This window comes from Candidozyma auris, chromosome 1 (genome assembly GCF_003013715.1).
Source record: "Candidozyma auris chromosome 1, complete sequence".
NCBI lineage: Eukaryota > Fungi > Ascomycota > Pichiomycetes > Serinales > Metschnikowiaceae > Candidozyma > Candidozyma auris.
In genome coordinates, this window is record NC_072812.1 from 2,723,334 (window position 1) to 2,739,211 (window position 15,878).

General features: G+C 44.9%; 4 protein-coding genes across 4 annotated transcripts; 3 read left to right on the forward strand and 1 right to left on the reverse strand. All coding sequences in view use genetic code 12, as the record gives it.

Moving 5' to 3' along the window:
• Positions 1–593: 593 nt before the first annotated feature.
• On the forward strand, positions 594–4,346 carry MSN5 (karyopherin MSN5; the record flags this gene model as incomplete). Its single annotated transcript, XM_029033279.2, has 1 exon — positions 594–4,346. One exon carries the CDS (start codon positions 594–596, stop codon positions 4,344–4,346), a length of 3,753 nt encoding a protein of 1,250 aa, XP_028891871.2.
• Position 4,347: 1 nt separating this feature from the next.
• Positions 4,348–5,370, reverse strand: CJI96_0001265 (protein-histidine N-methyltransferase; the record flags this gene model as incomplete). The annotated part of the gene is made up of 1 exon (XM_029033280.2): positions 4,348–5,370. The coding sequence occupies one exon, from the start codon at positions 5,368–5,370 to the stop codon at positions 4,348–4,350; it is 1,023 nt and encodes a 340-aa protein (XP_028891872.1).
• Positions 5,371–9,823: 4,453 nt separating this feature from the next.
• Positions 9,824–12,700, forward strand: PFK26 (6-phosphofructo-2-kinase; the record flags this gene model as incomplete). The annotated part of the gene is made up of 1 exon (XM_029033281.2): positions 9,824–12,700. The coding sequence occupies one exon, from the start codon at positions 9,824–9,826 to the stop codon at positions 12,698–12,700; it is 2,877 nt and encodes a 958-aa protein (XP_028891873.2).
• A 409-nt stretch (positions 12,701–13,109) lies between these two features.
• VAC7 (Vac7p) lies at positions 13,110–15,845 on the forward strand (the record flags this gene model as incomplete). The annotated part of the gene is made up of 1 exon (XM_029033282.2): positions 13,110–15,845. One exon carries the CDS (start codon positions 13,110–13,112, stop codon positions 15,843–15,845), a length of 2,736 nt encoding a protein of 911 aa, XP_028891874.2.
• Between the last annotated feature and the right edge of the window lie 33 nt (positions 15,846–15,878).

The following is a 15,878-nucleotide window of genomic DNA, read 5'->3' on the forward strand; positions in this document are numbered from 1 at the left end:
CAAATTATTCCCATAGAGAGTATAGACGGGATTTAACCTTTACGCAAGGCATAAAAGAGGTCGCCGAGAGATATCTGAATCCCTATTGCCTGATTTTCATGAGTTTTTAAGCTGTATAAGCTTAAACATCTTAAGCCATTTCTCAACAATGGCGATGGAGTGCTCAGAAAGGGGTTCAATGTGGCTTTGTGAGAAGTTCCCCAAAAACAGCGCTTCAGGCATGGTGACCTTGACGATGGTTTTTTTTTTGTCCTCAGATCTGCCTGGGATACCTTAGTGTAAGCACATCCGTGCCTCCCACACCATCCCGCGAGGCGTGTAAGTGACCTTACAAGCAGTTCATCAAAAAAGAACATTGAGAGTGAAAAAGAACACCCACCATTGAGTTGCCTTGCTGGTTAGAGAAGGAAGTATATCGAATTCTTTATAGAAAAGGTGTGCGCTGAATAGTTAGCTAAGAATTCTGCACAGCGATATCCATCACGATAACAACGATCATCAAATACACCAGATAAGAAAGAATAGGCGTCTACCACACTAAAATCAACCACGGAAAATTGACGAAGCAAAACTCTTTGGCGGCTCTGTAAATTATGACAATGGACTCGTCTGGTGCCAAGCAGATCGTCCAGGCATTGGAGGCAATCCACGAGCCTCGATCGACAAATGCCCAAAGAAGAGAAGCTCAAGAGTTTTTGGAGAAAATCAAACAAAACGAAGAAGCCCCCTTTTGGGGGTTTCAATTGGCTTTGCCTGACGACAACAAGAACAGCATAGTACGTCATTTTGGTCTTCTGCTTCTCCAGCACGTTTTAAGCAACAAGTTCCACACACTTGATCGAACGAAGATGCTCACGGTACGAGAGTGGGTGGTGACGCTTTGCGGCAAAGCCACAGATAATGATCCTCATTATTTAAAAGAGAAAGTGGCGTTCTTGTGGGCGTCGTTGGCGAAACGAGTGTGGGGCAGCTGGCTCGTTAAAGGAGACGATATAAACCAGAGATCAGGAAATTCTCTGAATGGGCTTGAGGGGAACAAAAAAGCCGAATCGCAGAGCCCGAGTCAGCGAATGGCGCTGCCAGAAGATTTGGCAGACGGGTGGAGCTCCATGGATGCGGACCTCTGGGCCCTCTGGAACGAGAACCCTCAGTGCAGAGAGTTATCGCTAATAATAACAAGGACACTATTTGAGGATATATTTCTTTTGGACGATATCGTTGCTAGTAAACGGTCGCCAATATTGAACCAGCTCAGTGTGCTCATTGTGCACCCGACGTCGGTGCTAGATCAAATGTACGAGCCTAATCCACGCATTTCTCCTTGCAAATACGTGAGCGAGGGCTGGTTCAGCCACTGGAGCAGCTTTTTGCTTGAAGTGCTTTCCAACAACGATATCACATCACATAGCGCTCAGGCATTCGTGCCCAAGATTCTTGGGGCATTCAAGACATGCCTTCACTGGGTGCAGCCGTCAGTTTTGCGGAACGAAAACATCCTCAACACACTTATCAATATCCTCACTGTGTCTGATGTGAAAATCAAAACTTTAGCCGTGGACTGCTTGCATATACTATTCACAAGAGCATATCCCACCCTGGAGGACTTTGACTTTTTTGTTGGTAGCATATTCACCTGCGAGGGAATTAAGAAACTCTCGCAATTTTACCATTCACTCAAAATCGACCCTGACGACATTGACGAACAAACATACGCATTGCTCAAGAAAACTGTCGAAATGATTGTTTCTCTTAGCGAATACCTCAACATCCTGCTACCCGCTAAGAATAGGATAGACTGGGCGAAAGCTGATGTGAGTGAATACCTTCGCCTTATACTCACTACAACAAGTCATCCAAGCTTAATCATTTCTGGCCTCTCTTTGCAGATGTGGGTTACGACCTTACGATTTGATGAGCTCAGCTCAAAAGAGCCAGTTGTCAATATCTTGATGGACTTGATGGAAATTGCGGCAAATCGTGTGATAAACTATGAATGGCTCGGCGAGGACGAGCCATCTAAGAAATACCTAGAGTTTGACTTTGATTCTGCTCTGGACTCATCGTCTTTCTTGTCAAATTACAAGAAATTCAATGAAGATATTGTGCGTATAACTGTTTGCAAAAAGCCCGAGGAGGGTCTCAAATGGTTAGAGAACAGACTAGAAGCTTTCTTTTCTTCGCCACTAGGACACGCATGCATAAATGAGGCAAAACTAGACGAGAAGTCAGATCCTTATAATTGGGGTTCTGCTCAATTCAATATAATAGAAAACAGTATCAGGGGAGTCTCTCGCTGGCGCATATGGTACAGTGGCGAGGATTTCGAGACGAAGAACAACAGGCTCAATAGTCTTGTGGAAGACTTGGGAGAACGTTTATTAGCAATGCAGCTAGCATCGCCTTTGCTCATCAGAAAGCAAGTACAAACAATGGTTCAATTTGCCCCATTGCTCAAAGACGTGAGCCCCTTGATGTTCAAAGTTCTCGAGAAGATTATCACTACAGCTACATTTGAATACCCACCAAACATCAGTGATGATGAAAAGGAGCTTATTCGTGATTTGAGGACAAGCTGTGGTACGGAACTCAATAGACTCGCTTATATCATGCCTGAGTCATTGAAAAAGATCTTTTCCGAGCTTGAAGCGGTCGTCTCGAGCATATTGTCATCTAACAAGGTTAGCAATCATGAGAATGTCGCATTCAAATCATTCCTTTTAGTCATCGCCTCGAGGTCATCCATAGAAGATAAAGATGCTCTCTTTGCCAAGATTGTCGATCCAGACTTGATGGCGTGGTCAGCTCCTGAAACAGAAAAAGGCCTTTCTGATTTGCATTGGTTCATGGAGAGGCTAGGCATTGCTGAAATAGCTCAATACTTCCAGAGAAGAAACATCACAGCTAATACAAATCTATTAGAGGCGGAGATGGATGAGGAAGGCAAAGCACTCAAAAACAAACTTAAAGAGCATTGGTCCTCCATATTTCCGATTCGTGCTACCCGAATCTTCATTCAATATAGCATAGAGAAGCTCAGTCATGACTCCCCGGAGTATCAAGCATTGCTTAGACTTTGGAAGCCTAGAGTGACACCTATAATACCCCACGTCTTACAGTTACTTGCACAAATTCAAGCTTATCACAATCCTGACAATTGGAAGGATCTTCCTGAGGCAGTACAATCGTTTTTGCGGTATAGTCGCATGGAAAGATTTTGGCAGCAAGGTGTTTCCATACAGAGCAAAGAGATGTTCATAGAGGAGAGCGTCAAAGCAGCACTTACCCTTCGAGATTTTGCTGATAGTGTTGGCCACTTGGTGAGATATACGCGGGAGTATGCCTTCCTAACAATTGGTTCTCTCTCCAACCTTGAGGACACATTGTATGAGATCCCTAACATTGCGACATCAATGTGGAACTCGTTGGCAGGTGACACCGTCGGTGTAACTCTACACAGTTGGAAGCATATGATCAATAGTTGTCTTCGAAGTGTCGTGAAGAATTGTCCGGTTAAATACGTTGATGTTTTCATGGCAGAGCTCTTACCAAAGGCGCTTTTCGATATTGACAAGTTGATTGGCGATCGATGGGAAAAAATTTATAACACCGGGCTTCAGTTGCAAGGTAACGAGAACGACGCAACGCTCAGCGAAGAAATGATGGAAGAACATATGCTCAGACAACTCACAGCCACGGTTGTCCGCCTCTTGATGGACATCATTCCACAGTTCAATGCTAAATCTATGACAGATACACAATTTGCTTGCAAAAGACTTGTGACAACAAATAAAGAAGTAATGGGTGCATTTCTCCAAATTTGTTGTCGCATCATCACTCTTAAAGATACAAAGTGTTCCTTCAACACTATTCTTGTGGCAAGAAACATTCTTCCCGCTATAGTACTCAAAGATGACGATGTGGATAAGTATCTTTGCGATGTTTTCATGAACGCATACTTGAAAGTAATACTCGATGACTACTTCGTGGAGACACACACTGAAGCTGCTACAGCACTAACGACTTTATACTGTGCTCTCCGATCAAAGAATGATTATCCTGCGAGGGTTTTGATGGAGGCATTGCCTAACATAACCTCACTGCATATCTCTAATTTTGAGAATCTTTTGGTAGGATCGAGATCTTTGCGTCACCAGCGCATGGCTTTACTTGAATTGGTGAGGATTTCGAAGGCAGATCAAATAGAAGCTTCGGAAGATGAAATGAAGCTTCGGAAGAAGCAACTAGAGATGAGCTCCGTAACCAAGAAGAAAAAGAGCACGAATGATATCATGAATGACCCATTCACCGAGAATGGCGCGTTGAATAATCTATTTGGTGAGGAATAGTCTATGATACGATTGTGATAATAGATCTCTTAAGCAGCGAATTGGATACGTCGGCGGTGTCAATCTGAAGAGGAAAGCCGCAAGAAGCAAGACGCAGAGTGAATTCCTTTACTGAACCGCCAACGCCAAAGTAATAGGATTTCGCTGCTATCAATGCAGCACACTGATTTTTTAACATGAGATCTGTCAAAGTCTGGATGAAAATTGGCAAAGTGTCCAATGAATATATGGTCTCCGATGAAAGGATTAAGTCTGGGCACATTGGCAGCACTATATCAACAAACTCAGGACCCCAAGAACCGGACACAAAGTGAAGCTGTATGTTGAGCCTCTTTACGGTATTAATGAATGCATCAGCAAGATCCTTAGTCAACTGAATTTCATCATTCTTCATGGGTATCTCTGGGTTTTGTAAACTCGCTAACTCTTTTACACTTAGCGTAGATGCCCAATGCACAACAAGATTCGGAATCGTGACAAGTCGAAGCACCTCGTAGTTGTAGTCTCCAAGAACGAGAGTTTTGCCGGATGAGTTTTTCTCTAACCATTTTTGAAATATGAAACAGGACGGTAGAGCTGAACCACACCCCAACTCTAGAATGCTGTTTTTTGCAAAAGTGTCCTCGTTTTTTGCAACCTCGTCCACAAGGTCGTAGGAACACTCCCACAGCTTGAAGCCTCCTTCGTAGACATTTTTACGAAGATCTAGCTCTTCCTCAGACCCTAGCAAAATCTGGCGTATTTCCTTATTGTCATCTTCATTTTCGTCCTCAACCATGCACTGATGCTTCACGTCAAAGATCTCACGTCTGTACACGATATTTCCATTGGTCGTTTTGTAATTGTCGAAAGTGATTCTGACGTCTTTGAGTGTATTTAGGATTGATTCGAGTGAGTGGACTTTTGGGGGATTGAGAGACGCAACGTTGGTACTTTGAAAAGTAGAAGGTGCTGCGCTCGTTACAGATGGTGTAATGTCTTCATCTGATAGGTCAGCCTGAGAAAAACCAAAGGAAAAGGACATCTCTAAAGAAAGACAAACACTAGGTAGCTCGATGAGGAGGATTGACTAGCCTATGTAGATCACATGAGGATCATGTGATCTTCTGTCAGATCAAGAACGGAGCCCAATACGCAAGTTTCTTCTAATGATTTCCCAGTAACTACCAGTTTCTATCATTATTTTTATTATTATTTCTGTTTTTATGGATGACTAATGCTTATTGTTTATGGCATCTGCGGAGATTGTATTGGTCGGTGCTTTGTTTTGTGGGAGACGCTTTTTGCAGCCATTTTTAGAGACATAGACCAGGCCGCTCGAGAGAAGTCTGTGGCCAGCGATAGTAAGTGAGGTGTAGCAGTTGGTTTGAAAGAGGTTGACTCTAGGTCCTTTTCAAAATACCCATGTTGAACGGCAACACCACAAAAATAGACGCTGTATTTGAAAGTATCCCAAAGTTTGTCATTATGAATACTTTGATACTGAGTTTATGCCACCTTCTGAGATGTTCCGATATAAACGATGGCTTTAATCTCGGAAATTTGCATTCAAGAAGGCTGCTTGGTAGATCAATAGAATATTCGTTCTCGAGTGCCTTCAGGGGGCTCCATTTAATCTTAAAGTTGCATTCAACCTCATGTATCATAGTGGCACGCTGCTTGCAGTCAAATAAAGCGGTATTGGAGTAGTGTTCCATTACCTCGACTGCCAGAATCTCGATTCGTATGACATTAAATTCGTAATGCATGTCGTCAATGGTATATTTTGCGACCTCAATTGGGGCTGGTAACTCGAAAGAGATGCTGATGAAATCTTTAAGGCTCATACCGGGAAAAACCACTCGAGACCCCCTGAGCTCCGAAATGTTATCTGAGTCAACGTATTCAGCTCTTATGTAGATTGTATATTCATGAGGAATGTCTGCCTTTTCATTCAACCCATTCAACGGATAGCTTTCCGTCAGCAAGCAACATCGATACCTTCGGAACACCTGTGGAAGCACCGATGGTGGAACTCGATACGAAACCTTTTTATAGCGATAAAAGGCCCCCAGGAGCGTCCATTCATATTTCCTCCATGGTGGTGACTTAAATCCCTCAAAAACTATTGTGGGTACCCTTTTGGGGTAGGCCAAATCCCATAGAATACGACTAACAAACCTCGAAAATTTGAAACTTTGTTTTACCGATGCTTTCGCAACTGCTTCGGAGCACCACTTGACGATCGTAAAAGTGAGAACTTCTCCGTTGGCATAATTGTATTGTGATAATGTTACATGGCTATCATAATTCCTTTCGTAAGTGCCATTCTGTATCATTTTCTTCATAAAATTGTTACCGCTGTCAACGGGATTGAATGTGGAGACATCAAACTTTCCGGATATAGAGAAATACCCAGCTTCATGAGATGGCTGATCATACTTGAGATATTTAGGGAGCGAAGAACGACAATCGCTCGCTATAATTACCTGGTCAGAATTGTGTAATGGACATTGTAAGTTGCGGCTTTCCACGTCACAATAGAATTTAAGCTGATATACTCGATATAGATCACCATTGCAACTCGTGGGACTGACCATCGGAATCTCCCCGCCAATTACTGTTGAGGGTAGAAATATGATTTTGTCTTTCGCCGTCAAAGTAAACAACTCTTCTGAAATATAGATACATTGCTCATGAATCAACGACGTAGAGTATCCTTCTGCCTCTCTTTTAAATTGATACTCGTAAAGAATGATTTTTATATTTGAGAAGGTTAGTGAGGGCTCTCTTGTGGTCACACGTATCTCGTAAAGGGATGAAAGTTTCATTCCAGGAAGGACTACGTGCTCCAGAATGTCGAATTGAAATTCCAGGTGTCCCTGATATATAACAGAAAGCGCTCCTAGTCCCATAGCGTAAGAAAAAACATCGCTTCCGGGCTCAAAAGGTGGGAAGTCTAGCCTGAAGAATGAAGGATAAATGAAACCCTGATATGCTAACATGCAGCCTGCAACATGTTTAACTAAATCACATGGATCCAGCTCAGAAAATGCAAGCTTGGCTCGATCCACCACCATGTAAATGAGTTTCGGACCATCCATGGTGACAGTCTCTGAATATTCATTCATTACTGCTGCTCCTGTGCATCGCTTGAGGAGACAGGTCGTAGAAAATCGGACTAACGACACGGTCACTATATGAGACTGACATTTGAATGTCCTTGTGACATGTTGTTTATATCTTGCCTTGCAGTAAGGAATGTGCTTTACATCCAGCCACGTGAATTCCTCTCCGTTGTAGTCATCAAGATCATGCTTGCAAATGATATAACAAGATGCCTCGCACAAACTTGGAGGTCCCAATAATAGAATTTTGGGAACAAAGATCATGGATTTGGGAGAAAAGATATGGGCCTGAGATTCTGAAAATATATATATATTTTTCACTTTATTTTTGACAGATTTTGAAATGCTCTGCTTGAAAGACGTACCTGATAGCTTGCACCTTCCTTGCTGAGAAAGTTCAAGAACCCCTAAATGAAGCCGTCCCGACTTAATATTCGAGAGCTAAAAATGTGTACTGATTGAAGAGCATGACGCTGTTCCAATACAGACACACCCCTTCCAAATTTGGTGTCCAATGTTGCGAGGGGCCTTCATTTATACAGCAGAGCGTCATCATTTTCTGTGTGACGAGCGCTTCATGACACAACTTTCAAGATGTCATGAGCTATTTCCAAGAAATCACATTAGATGATGGCGTGTGCTTGGATTCAAAAGGCAAAAGGGACATAAACCGCACCTGGGCAGCGAGCCGACCACAGAGGTGTCCCAAATTTAGAAAGAGAATCAATTCTTTCTTGCTCGCATCCGCCATTGAGAGATCTCAAGAGGCTCGACCCAATGAGACAACTAAGTGAATGAGGGGTTCTTATTCCATAAGCTTGGCCCTTCTAAATGGCTCAGATCAGGTTTCATGGGGAAAAGGTTGCATTCATCACTACTCCCCTTGTTGATATCTCTTCCCAGTAGTATGGTAAGACGGTATACTACCGCCGCGAGCTCTACTTTGATATTGATTTGGGAACATTTGACAATGCTGAGAGACTTTTTTGGAGATGACAGATAATTGCAGCTCCAACGTAAGCAGAAATTCTGTGAAAGAGACATTCATTGGCTTGCAAATCGCCCAGGAAGAATCCCCAAAGGAACTTCATAGCAATGAGCTCCAATTCCAAAGCTGGCCACGGATTTTTGGTCAAATGTTCTTTTTCTTTGTACTTTCCTCATGGCTTTCCTCCTTTTCAGATAACGCCTCAGTAGTTTTCTCCAAGAGTGTGTGCCCGCCCAAAAGCGTTTCTGCCATTTTCACTTTCTTGACCCAAAATTCCTGAATCCTATTCCTCACACATCAAGAGACGCTCAAATCAGCTGCACATTTCAATCGCTTGGTATCTGGTTATGTGCTTGCCTAAACTGGTACACCTACGCGGTCTGTTTGGGTGTAATCTAAGCGAGTTTAAGGTTCTTTGTTTTCCTGCAGTACCATAATAGGCTAATTTCGTCAAGTCTTAACAATACTATATTACATTTCGCAATCTCGAGGTCATGGAAAGACAAAAGTAGCCATTGTAGCGTTTTGTCTACGTTTGTACGAGTCACATGATTAAGGCTCCACGTGTCAAAACCTTAAAATTTGCACTTTCAAGCCAAGCAATATCACATTGTTTGAAAGAAAAATACAAAAGATAGGGGCTTACTTTGTGGGTCCGTTGGGTTCCCACTTTTACTGCGTAAGTGTCAAATCTCAACAAAAATCGAGACACCTCTAACTGATTTTTTTGGGAGAGAGAGAGAGAGAGAGAGTACTGCATACAAGCGGCTGTCCACTCCCAAGCACCATCTCTTTTCTTACTCAGCATCCCGGCGTATGCCGTTTTCCAAAATACCCCTCTTTCATCTTCTGAGCGGTAAACTGTGTACAAATGTACCGAAGGAGTGGCATCGTGGAAACGAGTGAATTTTTTTTTGGGACCCCCTCACCGCTCTGTATGCAGGACGGAATGAGCTCTCGGAGAGAAGTCCGAGATTGTGGCAAGTGAAGGTGCACAAATAAGCAAGGAATGAGCAGAATTTGGGGAAAGTGTAGTACTTGTTGCGGGAGGCCCGAGTATGGCCAGTGTCCGTTTGTGGTCAATTTTTTCGGAAAAAAGCCGCAGATAAGCCGCAAGTCACCCGTCAAGTGTGGTATTCCTTCCCGAGAGCGTGCATGCAGGATATCTTCTCTGATACTCAATCTATCAAAAATTTAGTCATTATCTCTCCATCCAGAGGCTCCTTCCCATCTTTTTTTTTGCACACCGATACCCACAGCCTATATACTGATTGGGTACCCTATTCCCAGCATATTTCCGCATCATCACCAAGACATCATATCATCTCCAGCATCCTCCACATATTTGACTCTTGTCACAAATTGCAATTTGTCATAACTACATGTCTCAGAATCTCGATAATCGGACCCTAGCCGAGTTGCTTAAACGGGAGCGAGCAAATTCCATCTCAAACGCCGTGCTACAGCACACAAGACAGAAGGGCAAGCATGTTGCGTTCGACGAAAACGGCAACCTCGTGGTGCACCCTGCTGAAGGGCAAGAAGAATCCAATAATAATCTGAGTCTGGGAGGCTCTCTGGAACGGGAGTCTCGAGATTCCTCTTTGGATAACTCTGACGAAGAGGATGACGTTGACGAAGTGGGGCCCAAGAGCACAAAAGTGAAGCATCACAAAGAGAGTAAGAGTAAGGGAAATGCGCTACTGGCCGCCAGTTTGCTGGCCCTTAGGCGGTTCAGATCTCATCCACATTCTTCTACAAGTATGGGTGAGTCACAACTGCTTGAGGGAGCCTACTTTTCCCACCAGAACTCCCAGTTTAATCTCCCGGAATTCAACAAGAGACCTCTTACTGATACACCCATTGTGTCGGGGGTGACACTGCCTGAAACCAGAGAGGAAAGCGAGAGCGAAACCGAAGAGTCGCTGACACAGGAGGATCAGAAGCACGCAAAGAAGATATCGCATTTGAGCTTGGCCGATCTTAATGCTGTGTCTGCCGCTGTGGTGGATGCGTCCATGCCACTGAGCGGGTCCATCTCTCCTAAGTCCACTGCCAGAGGTGTCCTGACACTGCAGATACCCACAATGGACGCCAGGGACGCTCCAGTCGCTCCACGTCCTTCAAAAGAACCCCAAATCAAACCACATTTTACCGTTGATCCTGTTGAACAGGACAAAAAACATGCGAAGGTTGAAAAAGAGCGTCAAGAGAAAGTTGTAGATCAGAAGAAGAAGAGGGCCGACGCTAAGATCCTAGCCGAAATCAAAGAAAACCTTCTTCAGGATGTCCCTCCTGAATTACAACACCAATTTGAAAAATCGCCTTCATTGGATCAGCTCAAGAGCGTTTTGCTCCTGAGCCCCTTCCAGAAACTGAAGAAAGCTTACACTCTCAATATACCTGGTCAGACATCCTCAAAAACGTCTCCAGATGGGCGTATTGCGTCTATCGATGTGGGTTCCAAGTTAGTCATCGTCATGGTCGGGCTCCCTGCTAGAGGCAAATCATACATTACGAACAAACTCACTCGCTACTTGAACTGGCTTCAACACGATTGCAGAGTGTTCAATGTGGGAAACACCCGAAGGATGGACAAGGAGAATGTCTTGGGTCCTGCTCGCAACCCTTTGCCTGATACGAATACTCCTCTGCCAGGCCGTTCGCCAGAAACAAAGCCATCGGCTTCTCACTCTGCCGATTTCTTCAACCCCGAGAACAAAGCTTCAAATGAACTTCGTGAAAAATGGGCTATGGACACACTAGACAACTTGCTTAACTGGGTACTTGACGGCCCTGGCTCTGTAGGTATCTTGGATGCCACGAACTCGACCAAAAAAAGAAGACTCAAGGTACTAAAGAGAATTCAAGAACGTTCGAACGGTGAGCTCAAAGTCCTCTTTATGGAGAGTATATGCTCTGACCCGGCCATTCTCGATACTAATATCAGGCTCAAGTTGTCTGGACCGGACTACAAGAACATGGACCCCGAGGTTGCACTCAAGGACTTTGTGGGAAGATTACACAACTATGAGAAGGCATATGAGACTATCGATGAATCAGAAGAGCAGATTGAGGGATTCCAATACGTCAAGATGATCGATGTTGGCAAGAAAGTTGTGAGTTTCAATGTCCAGGGCTTTTTGGCCTCACAAACCGTCTACTTTTTGTTGAACTTCAACCTTTGCGAAAGACAGATCTGGCTCACTCGTCATGGTGAGAGTACTGATAATCTCAGTGGACGTATTGGCGGAGATGCACCACTCACTAAGCGTGGTCAACACTTCTCGAAGACGCTCACACGCTTCTTGAACTATCAAAGGAAGGAGTTCAGAAGGAGGCAGCTCGAGAAATTCTCTTCCAGGCTCGAGTTACGCTTTAACGAGTTACTTGACCCCCGGAACGGTTCCAGTGAAGATGGTCAAGCAAAGAAAACAAGCGTCGGTCACATTCCAACCGAGCCTAGTTTCTGTGTGTGGACTTCGATGTTGATTCGTGCTGTTGAGACTGGCAGTTACTTTGACGAGCTGGCCTACCATATCAAGGCCATGAGAATGTTGAATGAGCTTGGTGGTGGTAAGTTCGAGGGCATGACCTACGACGAGATTCAGATGAAATTCCCCAAGGAGTTTGAAGGCAGAATCAAAAACAAGCTCACGTATAGATATCCAGGTGTTGGCGGTGAGTCGTATCTTGATGTGCTAGTACGCTTGCGCCCTGTGATCAGTGAGATCGAAAGGACCACAGATCATCTTCTCATCATCTCACATCGTGTGGTGTTGCGAGTACTTTTGGCATATTTCCTAAATTTGGATAAATCCTCCATTGTGGATTTAGATGTTCCGCTCCATACGCTCTACTGTCTTGAGCTGAAGCCGTATGGTACTGATTATGCAATCTGCGAGTATGACGAACAGGCTGATTGGTTTAAGAAGGTTGAACCAGAGCACCAGAAGAGTGTAAGAGAAGTCGGCGTGAATTACAGAGAGAGAAAGTACTCTGTAATTCCTACAGCTCCACCCAGCTCATCCAGCCAACGTCGCAGCACCATTGTCAAGCCAAAAGACTCGCGGGACCTTCTAGTGCCAGGAATCAGACAGCAGTCATTTAGCCTCAGAAAGAGCGTCAGTCATGGGAGTGGAGAGGGACTTAAGGAACCTACCGTACCTACACCATTCACTGAGAAGGCCCCTGTAAACTCGTCAAGTTCACGAAAACTTGCGGATTTGAACAAGATGCGTGCCCCTGGTCGTGTCTAGGGAAGGGAATGGTCTTGCAAACTTTGCAGATTCGGCCGATTTGGCCAACCTGCTGTTTTTGTTAGTGTTTCGTTTCCTACTGGAAAACAGTGATCGCATGGCTGCAAAATCCTATACTGAGCGCGATTAAATAGATAAAACTCCGAGTGACGCCCACGGAGCGCCATGAAGCGCAAGGCTCCCCATATCTCTCGAGAAATTTCTGTCTTGTCTTTTGAAGCCACCTATTTTGTCGATTTTGCATTTCTTACTTGTCCTCTTTAAGTAATGTCCTCAATAAGGTATACACACCCGTGCACCACGGCACCCAGCATCAAATCTAGAATCGCAACACTTTACTGCCATCAAACACCTTCGCCCAACAAATCACACCTCCCTACTGAAGCCCACCTTGTGCTTGGAAAAAGCAATGGTCACAGAAAAACCGCTGTCGTCAAAACCGCCTAGGCCTGTTTCCATCAGCATTCCTTCCAACCAGGCTCCACAAGAAGAATCACTGGCCAAAGGAGGAACTGACGCTAAACCCCCAGTGCCGACGCCAGACGCGACTGAAGGGGCAAATTCCTCGTCAAAAGCATCTTCTTCGGCTATAGTATCGCCTCTGGTAGCGTCAGAAGCTAAGAATTCGCCCTTTCCTCATACGCTAGCGTCAGGTACGCAGAGTGTCACTGGAGCAGGCTCTTCAGCGAACCAAAGTGCTTTGAACGTGGCAGAGGGGCCCAGCGTGATCAACAAGCAGCTTTTGTCGAAGTTGAACAAGTCCTTGAAGGAGAAACAGAGAATCATCAACAACAGCAAGTCTGACTCGAAGAACCCGGCACTGATCCAGAAGATCGTCACTACGTCACCTGTGCACGGTACGTTTCCAGGAAATGTGAGTGACAAGAACGAGGAGAAACCTGACAGTTCGGGGGCAGGTGGTGATCGCTCCAACGATCATCACGAGAGATCCGCCAATGACAACGAACCGCTTCTACATCCACCCTCAGGCCATAGCCGAACAGAAACACCGCTTTCGGCGCTACCCTCTCTCAAGGGAAGCACGTCGAAGGTGGATCAGGATCATAGCAAATCGAAGAAAAAGATCTCCAAACAAAACTCAACAAGGACAGATTTTTTCGCAGCCAAGTTGGCCTCTGCTGTGGACGACGTGGACACCTCGGATAGCGACGAGACTTTTGTGTACGAGAACAGCAACAACGACTTCGAGGCACCAAACGCGTCCTCCAGTAAGGCTGGGCCAGCAACGCTACATCGTGACGACACTGATGTCAGTACCAATAACAATGCCAATGCCAATGCGAATAGCGGCAGCAACAACAATGTGTCCTCTGCTGGCGTTGTGCATGAAAATGAAAGTGCTAGTGCTAGTGTACGGAACATGACGCCGTTGGATTCTGCCGTTCAGAGCCCGTCAGTGGAGAAGAAAGAGCACGACGAGCCCAGTGCGCTTGCAACACTCCCAAACCCCATATATCAAAGAGCAGAGCTGATTCATTCAGTGCAGTCGTCAAAATGGAACCTCAGAAATACGGTCACCAATTCGAATGTGACACCTCCAACAACTCAGGTTGTTCGCAACCAACAGAACCCCATGAGTGCCCATGGGTCTAATTCATGCTCGGAAGTGCACCTGTTCGCCAACCCATACATCGATCTCAACAAGGGTGGCTCGATCAAAAATGTCAGGAAGTCAAGCTCTCAGTCGCTCATAAACAACGATCACAAGGCAAATCTAAATCTTTCACCTCGTTATGCCGCCTCGAACCAGAACTTCGGATTCAATTCACCTGGCGCCCACAGCCATGAGGGTTCGCATGACAGATACTCTTTTGATGAGGACGGTATCATGTGTGACGAGGTTTCGTATCAGGGCGACGTTGCTCTGGTATGCACTGATTTTAATAACACGGTAACTCAGTCCTCGGAGCAACCAAAAGATGATCATTTGGCCCTCAACAGCAGGAGCACAGACAAAAACCACAGATCCTCCACGACGTCGCTGAAACTCAGATCGACGACTTCTAAGTTGTTCGACAAAAAGGGCGCTCAGCCAAGGCGCTACAGTATTATACCTGACGATATCGACATTGAGGATTTTGACGACGACTTAATTTATTACGACAACAACAACATTCGTTTTCCATACAATAGCCAGAACGGGAGCCACCTTAATGAATCCACCTCGTTACTTAACCATCACCGCATGCCCCACTATCGTTCACTCAACTTGAGTAACACAGGTCCCCGTCAACATGTCAACAATAAGCGATACTCATCGATGGGTTTCAATAACAGAGCTCCGCTGGGCAACAACATATATCCCTTTCCGTACCACGATCAAAAATATCAGTTTGATTTGGATAACTACGATGAAGAGGCTACAATGGATAGTCCTGACGAAGTGCATGCTAAGTCCATCTTTGCCAATCGGAACAATCTTTCACCCAGCAACACTCACTTCAGGCTTCCTAGAAAGGTATCTGATGACAGTATGAGGAAAGGCCGTGTGAGATGCTTAAAAAGCTTTGTCTACACTATGGTGTCTATCGTATTGATATTAGCCATCGGTTTCATCATGGGATTCTTGCTCGCTTCCACTAAAGAACTTTCCAACTTGTCGATTGTGAATATCAACAATGCACTAGTGAGCCAGGATGAGCTACTATTCAGTGTTATTGTGGAGGCAGTCAACCCAGGCTGGTTCACGGTCTCTATCGAGGATGTTGAAATCGACATTTTTGCCAAGAGTGGCTATCTCAAGGACGAGCTGGCTGGAACTCTGGAGAGCACTGTAGAAACCGTGTTGTTAGGCAGCGTGACAAGTTTTGAGTCTACGGTCGACTTCCACCGCAGTTTCTTCAATAGAGAGTTCCAGCAGCAGAAGGGTGAAATTAAGCTTGTGGCACCTGGACGCAATCTTACAGGAAGTATCGATACGGCACTTTTGCAAAGTGTTGGAGACATGGAAGAAACAGAGAATCCAGACAACTCGGAGAAGTGGGAAATTATACGAAAGCATCCCTTTGATCTCATATTGAGGGGCGTGTTGAAGTACAAGTTGCCGCTCTCCAACACAGAGAAGTCAGCCGTGGTGGATAAAGTAGGCTACATCGATCCCGAAGTTCCTCAGGGGATAATATAAGTTGCTTCAGTGGTAGCATGGATGTAAATGAAG